The sequence below is a fragment of the Orycteropus afer genome, unplaced genomic scaffold, assembly GCF_000298275.1.
Source record: "Orycteropus afer afer isolate SDZICR_OR568_19922 unplaced genomic scaffold, OryAfe1.0 scaffold00364, whole genome shotgun sequence".
In the NCBI taxonomy this organism is placed as follows: Eukaryota; Metazoa; Chordata; class Mammalia; order Tubulidentata; family Orycteropodidae; genus Orycteropus; species Orycteropus afer.
In genome coordinates, this window is record NW_006921951.1 from 2,803,045 (window position 1) to 2,816,591 (window position 13,547).

General features: G+C 39.9%; 1 protein-coding gene across 1 annotated transcript in view; it reads right to left on the reverse strand.

Moving 5' to 3' along the window:
• Positions 1–1,654: 1,654 nt before the first annotated feature.
• The window catches only part of SH3RF1 (SH3 domain containing ring finger 1), a 255,796-nt gene continuing 243,903 nt past the window's right edge, over positions 1,655–13,547 (reverse strand). Inside the window, exons 10-11 of the mRNA XM_007952897.2 lie at positions 13,126–13,484; positions 1,655–1,823 (exon numbers count right to left, since the gene is read on the reverse strand). Of these exons, the coding sequence (XP_007951088.1) occupies positions 1,655–1,823; positions 13,126–13,484 (528 nt within the window). The remainder of the gene's footprint in view (positions 1,824–13,125; positions 13,485–13,547) is intronic.

The following is a 13,547-nucleotide window of genomic DNA, read 5'->3' on the forward strand; positions in this document are numbered from 1 at the left end:
GATGACTTTTCAGTGGCATTTCTATTTCCCAGTTGTAAATCTTAGAATGAAAAAATGAAAAGGTTTTATTTTTTTTTTTTTTCCATGAGAAAACTGTGGTAACGATCTCATTCACTACCAGGCTGTTTTCCCTCCTTTTGTTTTTAGAAGTACCCAGACCCACAGCTGCGTGGCACCCCAATGAAAGCGGCAGAAGAGGCCAATAACATCAAAGAATGAATATAAAAAGACAGGCTCAGCTGGATCCTGCCACAACTGCAAGGTGTGGGCACACTCACTCATGCCAAGCCTCTCTGAGCTGCAACTGTATCGTCACAGGAACAGTGTCTTGCAGAAACTCATCCTTCATGTCTGTCAGCTGGGAGGACATAAAAGACCGTTTTCTCTAATCACTTGTGTAATGGCCAATGGATGCCTCAAACCAGAGAGTAAGCAAGTGCACGCAGAGACCTTGATTTGGGGCAGGGAAGACCATACTGTTTATTTTACACCTCCAGTACTGGTCAATTCTGAGTGCAAACTAACCTCAACAGGAAACTGCAATGAAATATACACACCATGCACAGTCTACATTACTGTGGGAATCCAGTAATACATGCAAGACGGTGGGAAAAGAATCACAATGGATGAATGTAAACTTTTCACAGTGTTTCTTATAGCCTTTGACTTTGACACAAGTGCATCACTTACCACCACTATCTCACAAACGTTTTATTGTGTCTGGGCATGCAGATCACTTGGGGTAAAAATGGGAAATAACATTTCATAGCCATTCTTAGACAAGTGAGCACAACTTCAATTTCCCCTAATTTCCAGCCAATGAATTGAGCGGCTTCTGTTATAAAACTAAATATATTTCTGAATATTTTTATTCAAGGGTTGTGCTTTATTTAGCCATCTTTATCACTTCACTGATTTCATTCTATGAAAATTAAAAACCCACAAAATTCAACTGAGGACTAGGTCTTTTGGGGTGATTCCTGACTAAAGCAGAAAGACAGGAAACCATTTCTCTTCTTACAAGGTTCTGTCTCCCCACCCCAGGTTCTTATTGATACTGATTCAGTTGTATGTTTTGGCTTCCCAAGATATTACATTTCTTAGGGCATGTTAATTATTTAAAGAGGAAAACCAAATTAGAGCATTGGCATTTCTGTCTTAAAGAAGCACACTATAACACTGGGAGTGGGGGTAACGCATTCTATGCAAAAAGAATCTCTTGCTCTCTACAGGAGAGAATCCAGCTTCTCCTTACCTATCATTTCATAAATTAATAATTTCTTAAAATCATAATCCAGAGAATTTATCTATTACAAGAAAAATTCAAGTTTAAAAAAGCAAATAAATTAGTTAAGCCTTGTAAACAATTGTCCATTCTATATATCTTTAAAACAACAACAAAAAAGGTTTCTTTGTATAGTAAATCAGACAGTACAAGGCACACCTTACACATCAGAATCCAGAGTGATGAGACCCATGCATATCTTCTTCTCTGATCTCTGGTACAATTGTGCTGTGGGGCACTGGAGTCATATACCAATCTTTTGCTCATCTCCTGATCACCTGGAAGTCCACAAATGTGCTCTTTCCATGAAACTGATTTGTGCTATTTTGTTGTGTGATATGATTTTACGCCTTCTAGGTGTCAGTCCCCTCAGATGTTTTCCACAAAGCTTCCTGGGAAAAGGCCAGTTTTCCCGTTACGTTGTAATGTACCTTTGAACCAGCCATCCTCTCGCTTTTTATGAACAAACACAATATCTCCTTCTTTAAGTTCAAGTTCTGCCTCACTCTGAGGAGGATACGAAACCACCACCCTGTGCCTACAAAAGAGAAAAATATTTTAAGTAAGGTTATTAAAGTAGTGATAAAAGTGGTATACCATTAACATTATCATTTGCACAAGCCTTAAACATAAACCCAATACGAAGTAGCATAAAATTATTTAGAATGTTTGTAAAATAACTCAAAATACATTTACCCTCTGTTTAGTAAAGACTTGGTATTAACAAAGACAGAGTCTAGAGATGGGTAACAGTCCACTATTGCGGATCCAGGCTGGTTTGTTTGAATGACCTTTATAGGAAGAGTCATTCTTGCCCTCTCCCAGTGTTTTTACCTTGTCATACAGAAGGAAAGTTTTGTTCCATTTCCCAGAAGGGGTACTGTCTCTATCACCTGCCTCTCTAAGACGACAAGAGTGAATTTATTTAATTGGTGAGATTGGGAGAAATAGCCAAGCAGGCAGCTTCAGGTTTCTCTGAACTGCCTGCCTCCAAGCTGAGCAGGCTCTGCTCTGCGGCCACTTCCACACTGCAAGTACAGAGGGGTCTGGGGTCAGGCCCACCTTCTAGGGTGGGCCTAGAAATCCATCTCTCTGGGGCCTCCACATTAGGATTTGATGTGGAGGAGGCAGCAATTCTGAAAAAGTTCACCTGCCCTACACAGCCAAAGTCTCACTCAGGAAGGTTATCCCAAGGTCTAGGGAAGGAGAGTACGGTGGACACAATTCTATCCAACATGTAATGAAGATGACATTCTGACCTTCACTCGTCCATCACGTGTGTCTATTTCTCCATTGGTTCTCAACTCAGATATTAGTGGGGAAAATTGTGATTAATTATCACTTTAGAAGTGCAGAAAGCTTGTTGGTTTAATACCTGTCCCCTTGCCTCCATGCTCCTTAGTGTTCCTAGGCAGAATTATGGGTAGCAGCCATGGAAGCCAGAGGGTGGTGATTTGTTTTATGCTCCACATCCTTTAATCCTTCTCTGTTTTCTCCCTTGTTATCATTCAATATTGCTCCTCTCTTGCTTTTCCCAATCAAAAGGGGAAAAAGAAGTGATAGGAAAAAGATAGTATATGGTAGCCAACCTCCAAGATGGTCCCCTAATGACCTTTGTCTCCTGATATTCACACTCTTATGCAGCCCCTTCCCACAATGCATAGAGATAATCTGTGTAATAAAAAAAAATATGGTGAAAATCATAGTGTGTGACTTCTAGGCTTGGCCATAAAGACATTGTGGGTTCTACTTTACTTTGTCTTGAATCACTTGTTCTGGGGAAAATCAGCTGCAATGATGTAGGGACACTCAAGCATCTCTACTGACAGGACTACATAGTGAGGATCTAAGGATTCTTTACAAAAGCCAGAACTAATTGCCAGCAGTGATATGATGATCCCCCTGGATATGGATCTTCTAGCTTTAGGCAAGCCCTTCAGAAAACTGCAGCTTAAACCAACATCTTGACTGCAACATCAAGATATATCCTGAGCCAGAACTACCCAGATAAGCTGCTTCAAATTCCTGACTCACAGAAATTGTGGGACAATAAATATTTATTGTTACTTTAAATCACTAAGTTTTAGGGATAATTTGTTATGCAGCAATAGAAAACAAATAAATGTGCATATATATCTGTCTCTGATGCTAAATAGTGAGTATTCAGTTTTAGTTTTGTGTGTGTGGGGGGGTAGTAAATATATATGTATCAAAACATTTACCATTTCAGTTATTTTCAGAGGTACAGTTTGTTGTTGTTGTTGTTATGTGCCGTCGAGTCAGCCCTGACTCATAGCGACCCCTTCTTGGGTTTCCGAGGCAGTATCACTACGGAAGTAGGATTGCCCAACCTTTCTTCCGAGGAGTGGCTGGTGGGTTTGAACCGCCAGCCTTCTGGTTAGCAGTCAAGTGCCTTAGCCACTATGCTACCAGAGCTCCTAAGTTTAGTGATACGAATTATGTTCATCATGTTATTCAACATCACCCTTATCCATTCCCAAATTTTTCCTTCCATATTCAGTTTTAAAGGTGATCTTGAGTTTCTACTTTCATTTGGTTTGTAAAGTCAGAAAATGAGTTACAACTTCACAGGATGCACTTGATTGCAGATAAAGAACATTAAGTCTTACAAAATGATAAGTAGGAAAACTATAGAATATTCCAATACTTCTGATATCCCCTAGAGCTTGGTTCTTTCAGAAAATTGCTAGTTCCACCAATCACCATTCCGTAAAGTCCAGAATCCACTTACATTAACAAGGAGCATAGCAAGAGTCCCAAACTAGCACTCCATGAGCATCTTTGCAAAGGCTGAGTGGCTGCCCAAACAATTTCTACACTTCTTTGGGCACAGGGACCAAATTACCCTCCAAGATCTGAAGCAAAAGCACAGCATGGAGGCTGACTTATTCCCAATAAAGGCTGAGTTAATTCAAACATGAGTATTTATAGACCTCAAGGCTCAGGTTCAATCAGGCATAGAATGAGGGAGGAGGCATGGTATTGTGGGAGAAGCCCTGGTCTGGGGGTCAACGTAGCTTTTAAGGTCATTTAGAGGTCTAACAATCTGGAATGTCTGTGCTACTCAAAACCTGCAGCAATTCTCATTAGACAAATACCTGTGGCTCTGCCAAATAACAGGAACACAGGGCTTTGGCCTCTATGGGAAAGATCAAAAGGCAGCAATAAGTCAGAGACAGAGAAAAGGAGAGAATCCTGCCAGCTGCCTTCATTTTTCCAGAGTTACAAGTCTAGTCAAGAAGTTTCTACAATTAGAACTGCCTTTCCTCAGTTAACTAAAATTAGGTCAATGGATATTTGTTGTTGTTGTTGTTGTTGTTATTTGCCATCGAGTCAGCCCTGACTCATAGCGACCCCTCCTTGGGTTTCCGAGGCAGTATCACTACGGAAATAGGATTGCCCAACCTTCCTTCCGAGGAGTGGCTGGGGGGTTTGAACCGCCAGCCTTCTGGTTAGCAGTCAAGTGCCTTAGGCACTATGCTACCAGAGCTCCTAATGGATATTTAGCTTACCAAAATAAACCAAACCCACTGCTGACGAATTGATTCTGATTCATAGTGACTCAATAGGACAGAGTAGAACTGCCCCATACAGTTGAAAATTTAGCTTAAACCCACTGCCATTAAGTTGATCCTGACTCATAGAGGCCCTATAAGACAGAGAGAACTGTCCCATAGGGTCTCCAGCGCTGTAAATCTTTACATAAGCAAACTGCCTCATCTGTCTTCCATGAACAGAGGAGGCAGCTTGTGGGTTTCAACCACTGACCTTTTGGTTCATAGCCAAGTGCTTTAATCACTGCACTACCAGAGCTTTTGAACATTTAGCTTAGTGCCAACATATTCTAGCTAAATCATTGTATATGTCAGTACAGTATCAGCCATTTCTGATTTTCAAGACACAAAATAAAACAGAATTAGAGATTTATAGATATTTAATGAGTAGAACAGAGGTCTAAAGAACAATTTCTAACCCAACATAAAATATTAAATCAAGGAATAAAAAAATTAAATAACAAAAATATTTCTACTAAGATGGTGGGATTATCAGTAATCTTTTTTCTTCTTTATAATTTTTTTTTTATATTTTCCAAATTCTTTAAAATGAATCTAGTTCTTTAAAATCAGAAAAATAGTAATCTATACCCAGATCAAAACATTATTTGATTTCTTTAAATAATAAAAGATTTTTCAATGACATTATTTAAGTGTTATATGTTCAATGATGGAAATTCAGAAGACAGGAAAAGCACAAAAGGAAAATTCAAACTTCCCATAATCCCATCATTGTTAACATTTTGCATGCACTATGCTAGTAATTTTTCTTTCTGCAGATATATTCTTATTTAGCAGCATTCTAATGTAAATACTGTTTCATAGCATACTTTTCCAACAGAAGAACACATTGTGAACACTGTTCTGGTTACCTAGTGCCGCTCTGACAAGAAATATACCACAAATGGGATGGCCTTAACAAACAGGAGTTTATTCTTACAATTTAGAGGTTTTAAGTCCAAGGTCAAAGTGCCAGGCTCTAGGGGATGGGTGAAAGCCCCTCAACCTCAGGGTCCAGCTCTGCCTCCTGTTCCTGGCACACTGGAACTTGAGGCGTTTCTTCACTCAGACAGTTGCTGGCTGCTGAGGCTGAGAAGCCCCAAGGTGGACAAGTAAAAAGGCACAGTCCTGATATCACCAAACCACATGGCAGGCCATTAACTTAAGCCCACTGTAAGTCCCAAGGTCGGCAGAGCATAGCAGGCTGCTGAGCAACGGCATGGCTACACGCAGGGTCCAAGCTGTGCCGTAGGCTAGAGACCATTCCCAAGGCTTCTCCTTATATATAGGAAGCAGACCACAATTCAAAGACAGCTACTCAGCTGCTTGTGGTAGATCCCACCATGGAGTTTATTGCCAGTCTTATCAAGGGGATTGACTACCACCAGCTGCCCAGTTATTCAACCAGGCCCAGCCAAGCTGACATACAAACATAACTACCACAAACATCTTCCAAATTTTGATGGTTTTTAGATAATATTTTTAAAATAAAGCTGTTCAATATTAAGAAAAGTCAAATCCTTCACCAAAACTACAATTTATACATACTTTCTTCATATACTCTAAACAGAGCTTATATAAAATTTCTGTCAATTATTACATATGATCCAATGTTCACTGATTAGGAAAAATGAATTTGGAGAGGATTTGGGAAAGTTATCACTGATGTGGGGAAAAGGTTAACCATAGAGATCCAGAGGGCCAGCACTCAAATCAAAGCTTAACTTTGGGCTAGTTAACTCTCTCTGTCTCTGTTTCCCCATCTGTAGAAAAGGATTGTGGTGAGCCTCGACTGAAGTTATGTGATGTTCTTAGCATGATGTTGACACATGGTTAGCTTCTATTCTGACCCCATATGATTTCTGAGCAATGGATAGCTAGAAAAAGAGTTGGCACTTAAGAATATTAATATGTTAGCTCTGTGTAGAATGAATGGGGATAAAATGTTAGCTTATTCAAAATATGAGCTCACATTATGATCACATGGCTTAGACAAGAGCAGAGGGAATGTGGTGCTTAAAGGTGGTGGAGGATGGGAGCAGTTAATGACTGGCCACCTCTGCTCAGGAAACAGACTCAGGCCACAGGCTAAAGAAGAATTTCCTGTTAATGAGACTTGACTAAATTTACAATGAAGTAGTTTGGATTTTGGAATCATTTCTCTGGACATCTTTAAAAGCATGACAAATGATTTCATCCTGGACTAATTTGAAGGAAAGGAATCTGGATGAAAATATTTCTCAGGTTTGTTCCAGTCTATGTCAATATGCTAAAGATCCTTGTAAAAAGGAAAGATATAGTTGCCATTTGGGGCAAGTTAAAATTTGAACAAAGCTTCACAATTCTGGAAAAACAGCATATACATGACTCAAATCACATTCAGGATAGATCTCTCATGAAATGTATTCCCCATAGGTCCTGTGCCTTAAAGGTGAAATGGAACAGAAATAGTTCTTAAAAAACTTGACGTGAATTAGATTAATATTTGCATTTTATAAAATGTACGAAACCACTTCTGTTAATTTTTTTTTTTTTTTTAACTAGCACTACTGCTGGGCTAAGAACATAATCTTCCTGCCAAGTTCCCAGTGGGAGCAAATTTTCATTGCTAAATTATAAACCTCTAAGGGGTGGAAAGAGAAACCATGTGCATAATGGAAACTGTGACAGTCTTGATCTTATGAAGACTACCAGGTGCAGCAGTAACAGACTCGACTTAGAAATCTTTGAGCTCAGGCCCTGGCCTTGAGCCTTGTGAGGTAGTTTGCACATAGATTTCTAGTACAGATTCATTAGACCAAATACTGGACACAACTGGCTGACTAGCTCAGACACTGGAAGACTTAGCCAAGTAGAATGTTTACAGACCTATAAACAGATGTAAGGCACAGCTGCGGAGACCCTTCACATCTGCTACTCCACCCTCTGCCTCTCTCTGATTATACTCATCTTTATATATAAATAGGGCTTTTTGGAGGTTTTGGGCCTTAACAGTCAAAGATTCTCTTCCATGTCCTCCATAAGATCTTCTGATTTGACCTTCGAAATCTGTATCCCATCCACTCCTCTTCTTTGTCATTGCCAACATCCTGACTGACAACCTCACTACCTTCCACCTTGTCAAATAATCTATCTTCTTAGCCTCAAATCTCATCCTGTCTCCAATTCATTTACACCAAACCACCAAACCCAACCCACTGCCATTGAGTTGATTCTAACTCACAGTGTTACTATAGAGTCACTATAAGACAGAGTAGAACTGCTCCACAGGGTTTCCAAGGCTATAAATCTTTATGGAAGCAGACTATCTCATCTTTCTCTCATGGAGTAGCTGGTGGGTTCAAACCACTGGCCTTTTGGTTCTCAGTCTAATGGTTTAATTACGTTCATCACCAGATTTCCTTCATTCTACACAGAAATGAGATATTAATACTCATATGTGGCAACTCTATTTCTAGCTATCCATTGCTCAAAAGTCACTAATGACTTTCCAATGCTTGTGAGTAAGTTAATCTGCAGCCTGGTATGCAAAGCCCTCAGTGATGTGGCCTTAATCTCTCTTTATAGCTAACTCTAATACTATTCCCATGAATATACTAAACACATCTTTAAACCCAGATATGTTCCCCAAATATGGCCTTTACTTGCCCCACTTCATACTTTTGCTCATGTGGTTCCTTGTACCTGGAATTCCCTTTCACTTCATCTAGGCCTATCCATACCCAACAATTCCTCAAAGCCTGGCTCCAATGAGCCTCTGTGAAGTTTTCTTTTAACCCCATAGCTGGAAATAATTTTATGCTTGACTAAATGACCATAAGCTGCTTGAGGGGTGAGATGAAGAAAATTCACTTTCATGACTCACTCTTTTTAGAACTGGAAGCTCTAGTGGCATAGTGCCTAAGGCATTTGACTACTAACCAGAAGGCTGGTGGTTCAAACTTACCAGCCACTCATTGGAAGGAAGACTGGGCAATCTACTTCCATAGAGATACTGCCTCAGAAACCCAAGGATGGGTCGCTATGAGTCAGATCCAACTCAACAGCAGTTGAGTTTGGTTTGGTTTTCTTCTTAGAACTTAACATAGCACATATGATGCTGTTGTTATGTGCCGTCGAGTTGGACCCAATCATAGCGACCCCTCCTTGAGTTTCCGAGGCAGTATCACTACGGAAGTTACAGAAGTAGATTGCTCCATCTTCCTTCTGAAGAGTGGCTGGTGGGTTTGAACCGCCAGCCTTCTGGTTAGCAGTCAAATGCCTTAGGCACTACACTACCAGAGCTCCTATGATAGCACTTAATAAACTTGTCAAATGACAAATAGAAAGGGTCTAATTGTATAGCAAAACTGTTTTTACATCTGACTGGTAGCTTGGTTGTTGGAAAGCACCTCCTGGTCCCTTTGAACAAACATGCCTTGGTGTCAGTGTGGTTTACATACTTGGCCCTATGGGTCTCTCTGTCTCTTGCTGGCTGTGTGAACCTAACTCAGTTTTTAGTAATAGTTAACCAATAACAAGTTGTCACTGAGTTGACTCCAACTCATGGTGACCCCATGTGTATCAGAGTAGAACTGCGCTTCACAGGGTTTTTGACAGGTGATGTTTCAGAGGTAGATCACTAGACTTCTTCCATGGTGCCTTTGAGTGGATTTGAACTTCCAAACTTTTGGTTAGTAGCCAAGAGTGTTAACTGTCTGCACCACCCAGGGACTCCTAGAGATAGTTAACAGGGTGAAATCTAAGAAACAAAGAATCTTACTATGTATGTCCACTGACATCTGATGCCAATTTCCCTTGTGTGGACTATGGTTTTCTGGCTTCCATTTAAATAGGAAGTTGCAATCTTTTTTTAGCAAAAATTCTCTCTCTCATCTTCCTGTCTTCTCTTGTGTTCTCTGTAGTTCACACATTTTCCTTTCTAATCTCCCTTGGTATAGCCCAAACTGGACCTCCAGTGGGTCTAGAAGGCACTCTGCCCATCACCCCAATCTGGCTGGATAACCATTTATTGCTTTCTGCCAGTTGCCACAGCAATCTAATATCCAATTAAGTATTTCACTGGCAAAACCATACTAGCTCGCTTTGTAGCTTGAAGCCCAAGTAAATTATGTCCATTGCTTCACCCAGTGGGTTCATTGTCACTGACTCAAAGAAATTAATCATGCTGGTTAAGCCTGACTGCCTTTGCGTAAATCTATCTCTATCCAATTTGTATGTTTCCAAGTGTTCTAGCTTAATCCCTGATTCAAGGATCATAGGTTCTTTTCCAATTACAAGATGGGTTTATAGGTATGTGGTTATCAGTTTAATTCCTAAATTTAAAAATATACACTGATAGAGAGATGACCTGCTGTGTCCCTGCCAGCCCTTTATCTGTATGCTTTTCTAAAAGACCAAAAAAAAAAAAAAAACCTGCCACACATAACTTTCTTTTGTTTGCCATCTCTTTTGAAGTATGTTATTTCCACTTTTCTCTCTCCTAATTATTTGTTCTCAGTCCCTCTAAAATAGAGCCTAAAATATTTATTCCATTATTTCTGCTGCTATCAATTATACATTTTCTGCCTCCAGGATATAGTGCCGTTTCTTGCTTATTTCCTCCAGTCTCTCTAGCAAATACAAAAGAATCCTTTTGTTCCTCAGAGAATTCTCTCAGCTGACACCAAGACCTGTCAACACACTTCAAGGCTCATCCTTTCTTATTATGAGATTGCTTAAGTCTTTATATCACGTGAATGCTTCTTTCCACTGACAGCACTGGCTGCCTTAGTCACATTCTTTCACTTGAGATTTATGGGACAGGGTCATGGTTTGAGAGGAAATTTCATGCTTGTTCTCATTATAATCTGTAGATGAATCCCACATCATACTGTCCCAATATTATATACAGAAAACAATTTCTGTGGCACCCTATCAGTAAAAGATCTACCAAAACAACCCCAGGCTTCTGGCCAGGGCAAGAATTGCTGATGTTTACATTGTGAATCAAGGGATCATAATAAGTGCTTTCTAAATCATATTGATGTAAGAGTTCATCTTTCCTTCATTTTTAGCATTTGGTTTTCCCACTGTGTTGAAATTTTTGACATATTTTACAAGTAATCCCTAAATGATATGCTTGGTAGCTTTCTATTAACCAAAAAAAAAAAAATTCATTTCCCAGTGGATAATAAAATATTTTCCTACAATATTTGCTTTCACCCATTTTCCCTGTTGTTATTATAATCAGGTAGACCTAAGAATTCAAGTTAAATAAATACTATTATCATCAGTGCATGAAGGCAAAAGGGCTCCTGAAATTTGGTCAGACAAGCTGACTAGTATATTTAATATTCCACTGAGCATATGGATTGTAAAAATATAAACATGGGCAGAAGTTTTCTCCAAAGGCCTCTTTCCCACTTGTAAAAATCAAAATTGTTATATAAGAATACCTGCCAGAGAGTCCTAGCATGCCTGTGCCCACCTGTTCCATTTCTGAATTCTGTTTCTTATCTGATGGTCATCCCTGGCTCCCTGAAACGTCATTATCTATCTGTGTTGGTGATTTCTGCACTGACAGCAGGAGCCCAGTGTTAGAAATGAGCTCCTCGAAGAGGAAGAGGCTGGAATTTAGAAGCCACAGAGACTGAGGACATCTGGCAACTGAAAGGAATGCATAATGGGGGAGGCAGCAGTGCCCAGGCCCTGCCTAGGGAGCATCCGGGCAAAGGGAACCATCACTCAAAGCAGCCGAACAAATACCACAAATGACAGGGAGAGAGAAGAGATATCCTCTAGGCATGAAGGAAAGACTGTGGATCAATGCCTGGGAGAGAAAGCCTGTATGACCAAAAGAAAGTAAACAAGTAACCGGACTAACTCCAGAGACAGAAGGCACTATCCCTGGAAAGCAAAGTAATAATGCCAGAAAAGGATAAATCTCAGAATAAAAGATGAAGTAAATTCAGGACAAAATTTCAAGGCTTTACTAAGAGCACAACAGATGAGAGGGAAGACAGATTGATTTCATTTGTAGGGAAGGAACATTTTTCAGGGTAATGTCTCACTTCAAAACTGGTTTTATGAGGACTAGAGCTACAGAAATTATTTTTCACCTCACTATAAAAATATATAATAAACTAAAAAATCGAGTATATTCTGACTCATAGTGACCCTATAGGACGGATTCAAACTGGTAGAGTTTCCAAGGCTGTAATCTTTGGGAAGCAGGCTGCCATATCTTTCTCCTGCAGAGCAGCTGGTGGGTTTGAACCATAGACCTTTCAATTAGCAGCTGAGTGCTTTAACCACTGTACCACCAGTACACTCTGTTCTTAATGCATGTAAGTGGTTAAAAGTTCATTCTTTCCTATTTTTCATAGTTTTTAGGCAAAGAAGGTACCAAAATAAATGATGTAAACGAAGGTCTCGGCTTTTGGTGGTTACAGAGTTTCATATGGTTCCTTCTGAAATACAGAGGTGAACTGAATCTAAATCACTTTAAAGTATGACACTTTGTAGTAAGATTTCAAATGAGCAACATAGAAAATGCTACCCAAAAAGCAACACCTTCACAAATTAGAAATTTGCTGTATTTCTGAAATGTAGGTAGAGAGGGAATGAAGGTTATAGAGATAATAAAAATAGATGTACTTAAAACTTATGTTCATATATTTATGTATTATGTGAAAAATCTACTATTTTTAGTGTACTTCCTAATGTTTTCCTAGGCAACGTACCAGTATTTCATTTTTAATTTATGTAATCCTAGTAGATATTTGCCTTATTAAGTATATTTTCTTTCCTAACACACTCCTGGAATACCAGTGGCTGTACCAAGAGTACTGCTCCAATTTGAAATTGTTACTCAAGGCCAGAGTCACTAAACAGGACTCCTTGTTCTGAATGCAACCAAATCAAGTCACTGGGTAAGGAGGAGAGATACAGGTCTCTGAGAACTTAGTCACACTCCTCTGGCTGAGGAATAATTTTTGAGTGACTGAAGTTTCATGTGGAAACGATTCTGGAGTGGTTGTCCAGAGAAACTAAAGGAAAGGGAAGCTGGAGGCCTAACTCAACCAACAAACATGGAAGGATGAAGAATAGAATATGTTGTAGCATGTGGTAAAAGAATGCCAGTGCTTGATTGTCATTACAAATTCAATAAAAAACAAACCAAAAAACCCCAAGGATACAGGAAAACACCCTAATACCAGAACAGATATTCCAGCATAAAGCTGTTGTTTCTTTCTTAGTTTTCTTCTGAGACAATGGACTTACCTTTCACAAACAACAGGCCGAGACTCATTCATGACAGGACCCAGGGAAGAACATGGCTGACGCGGAGGGGGCGCAATGGGAATAGCAGAGTCGAGGGAGCTCGTCTTCCGATGAAGGGCCTCTTGGGTCAGTGCTGCTGCTGCAGCTGCCGCCACTGGGCCATCCCCATCAGTGGGGCAGGCGCTGGTTCGGCCGTGGCCACTCCCTAATGACAGCTCAGGGCCCACTGCTCCTTGCAGGGGCAAATCGCCAGAAGCACCCAGCTCCACTTCCAAGGTGGGTGACGCTGGAGGGGATACTCGGGGCTTACGTTTCGTGGAGGCTCCAGAAAGCAGCTTTAACAAACCCTTTTTTTCTTTCTAGCGAGGAAAAAAAAAAAGCATATTACATATATAAATATAAATATATATATATATATATTT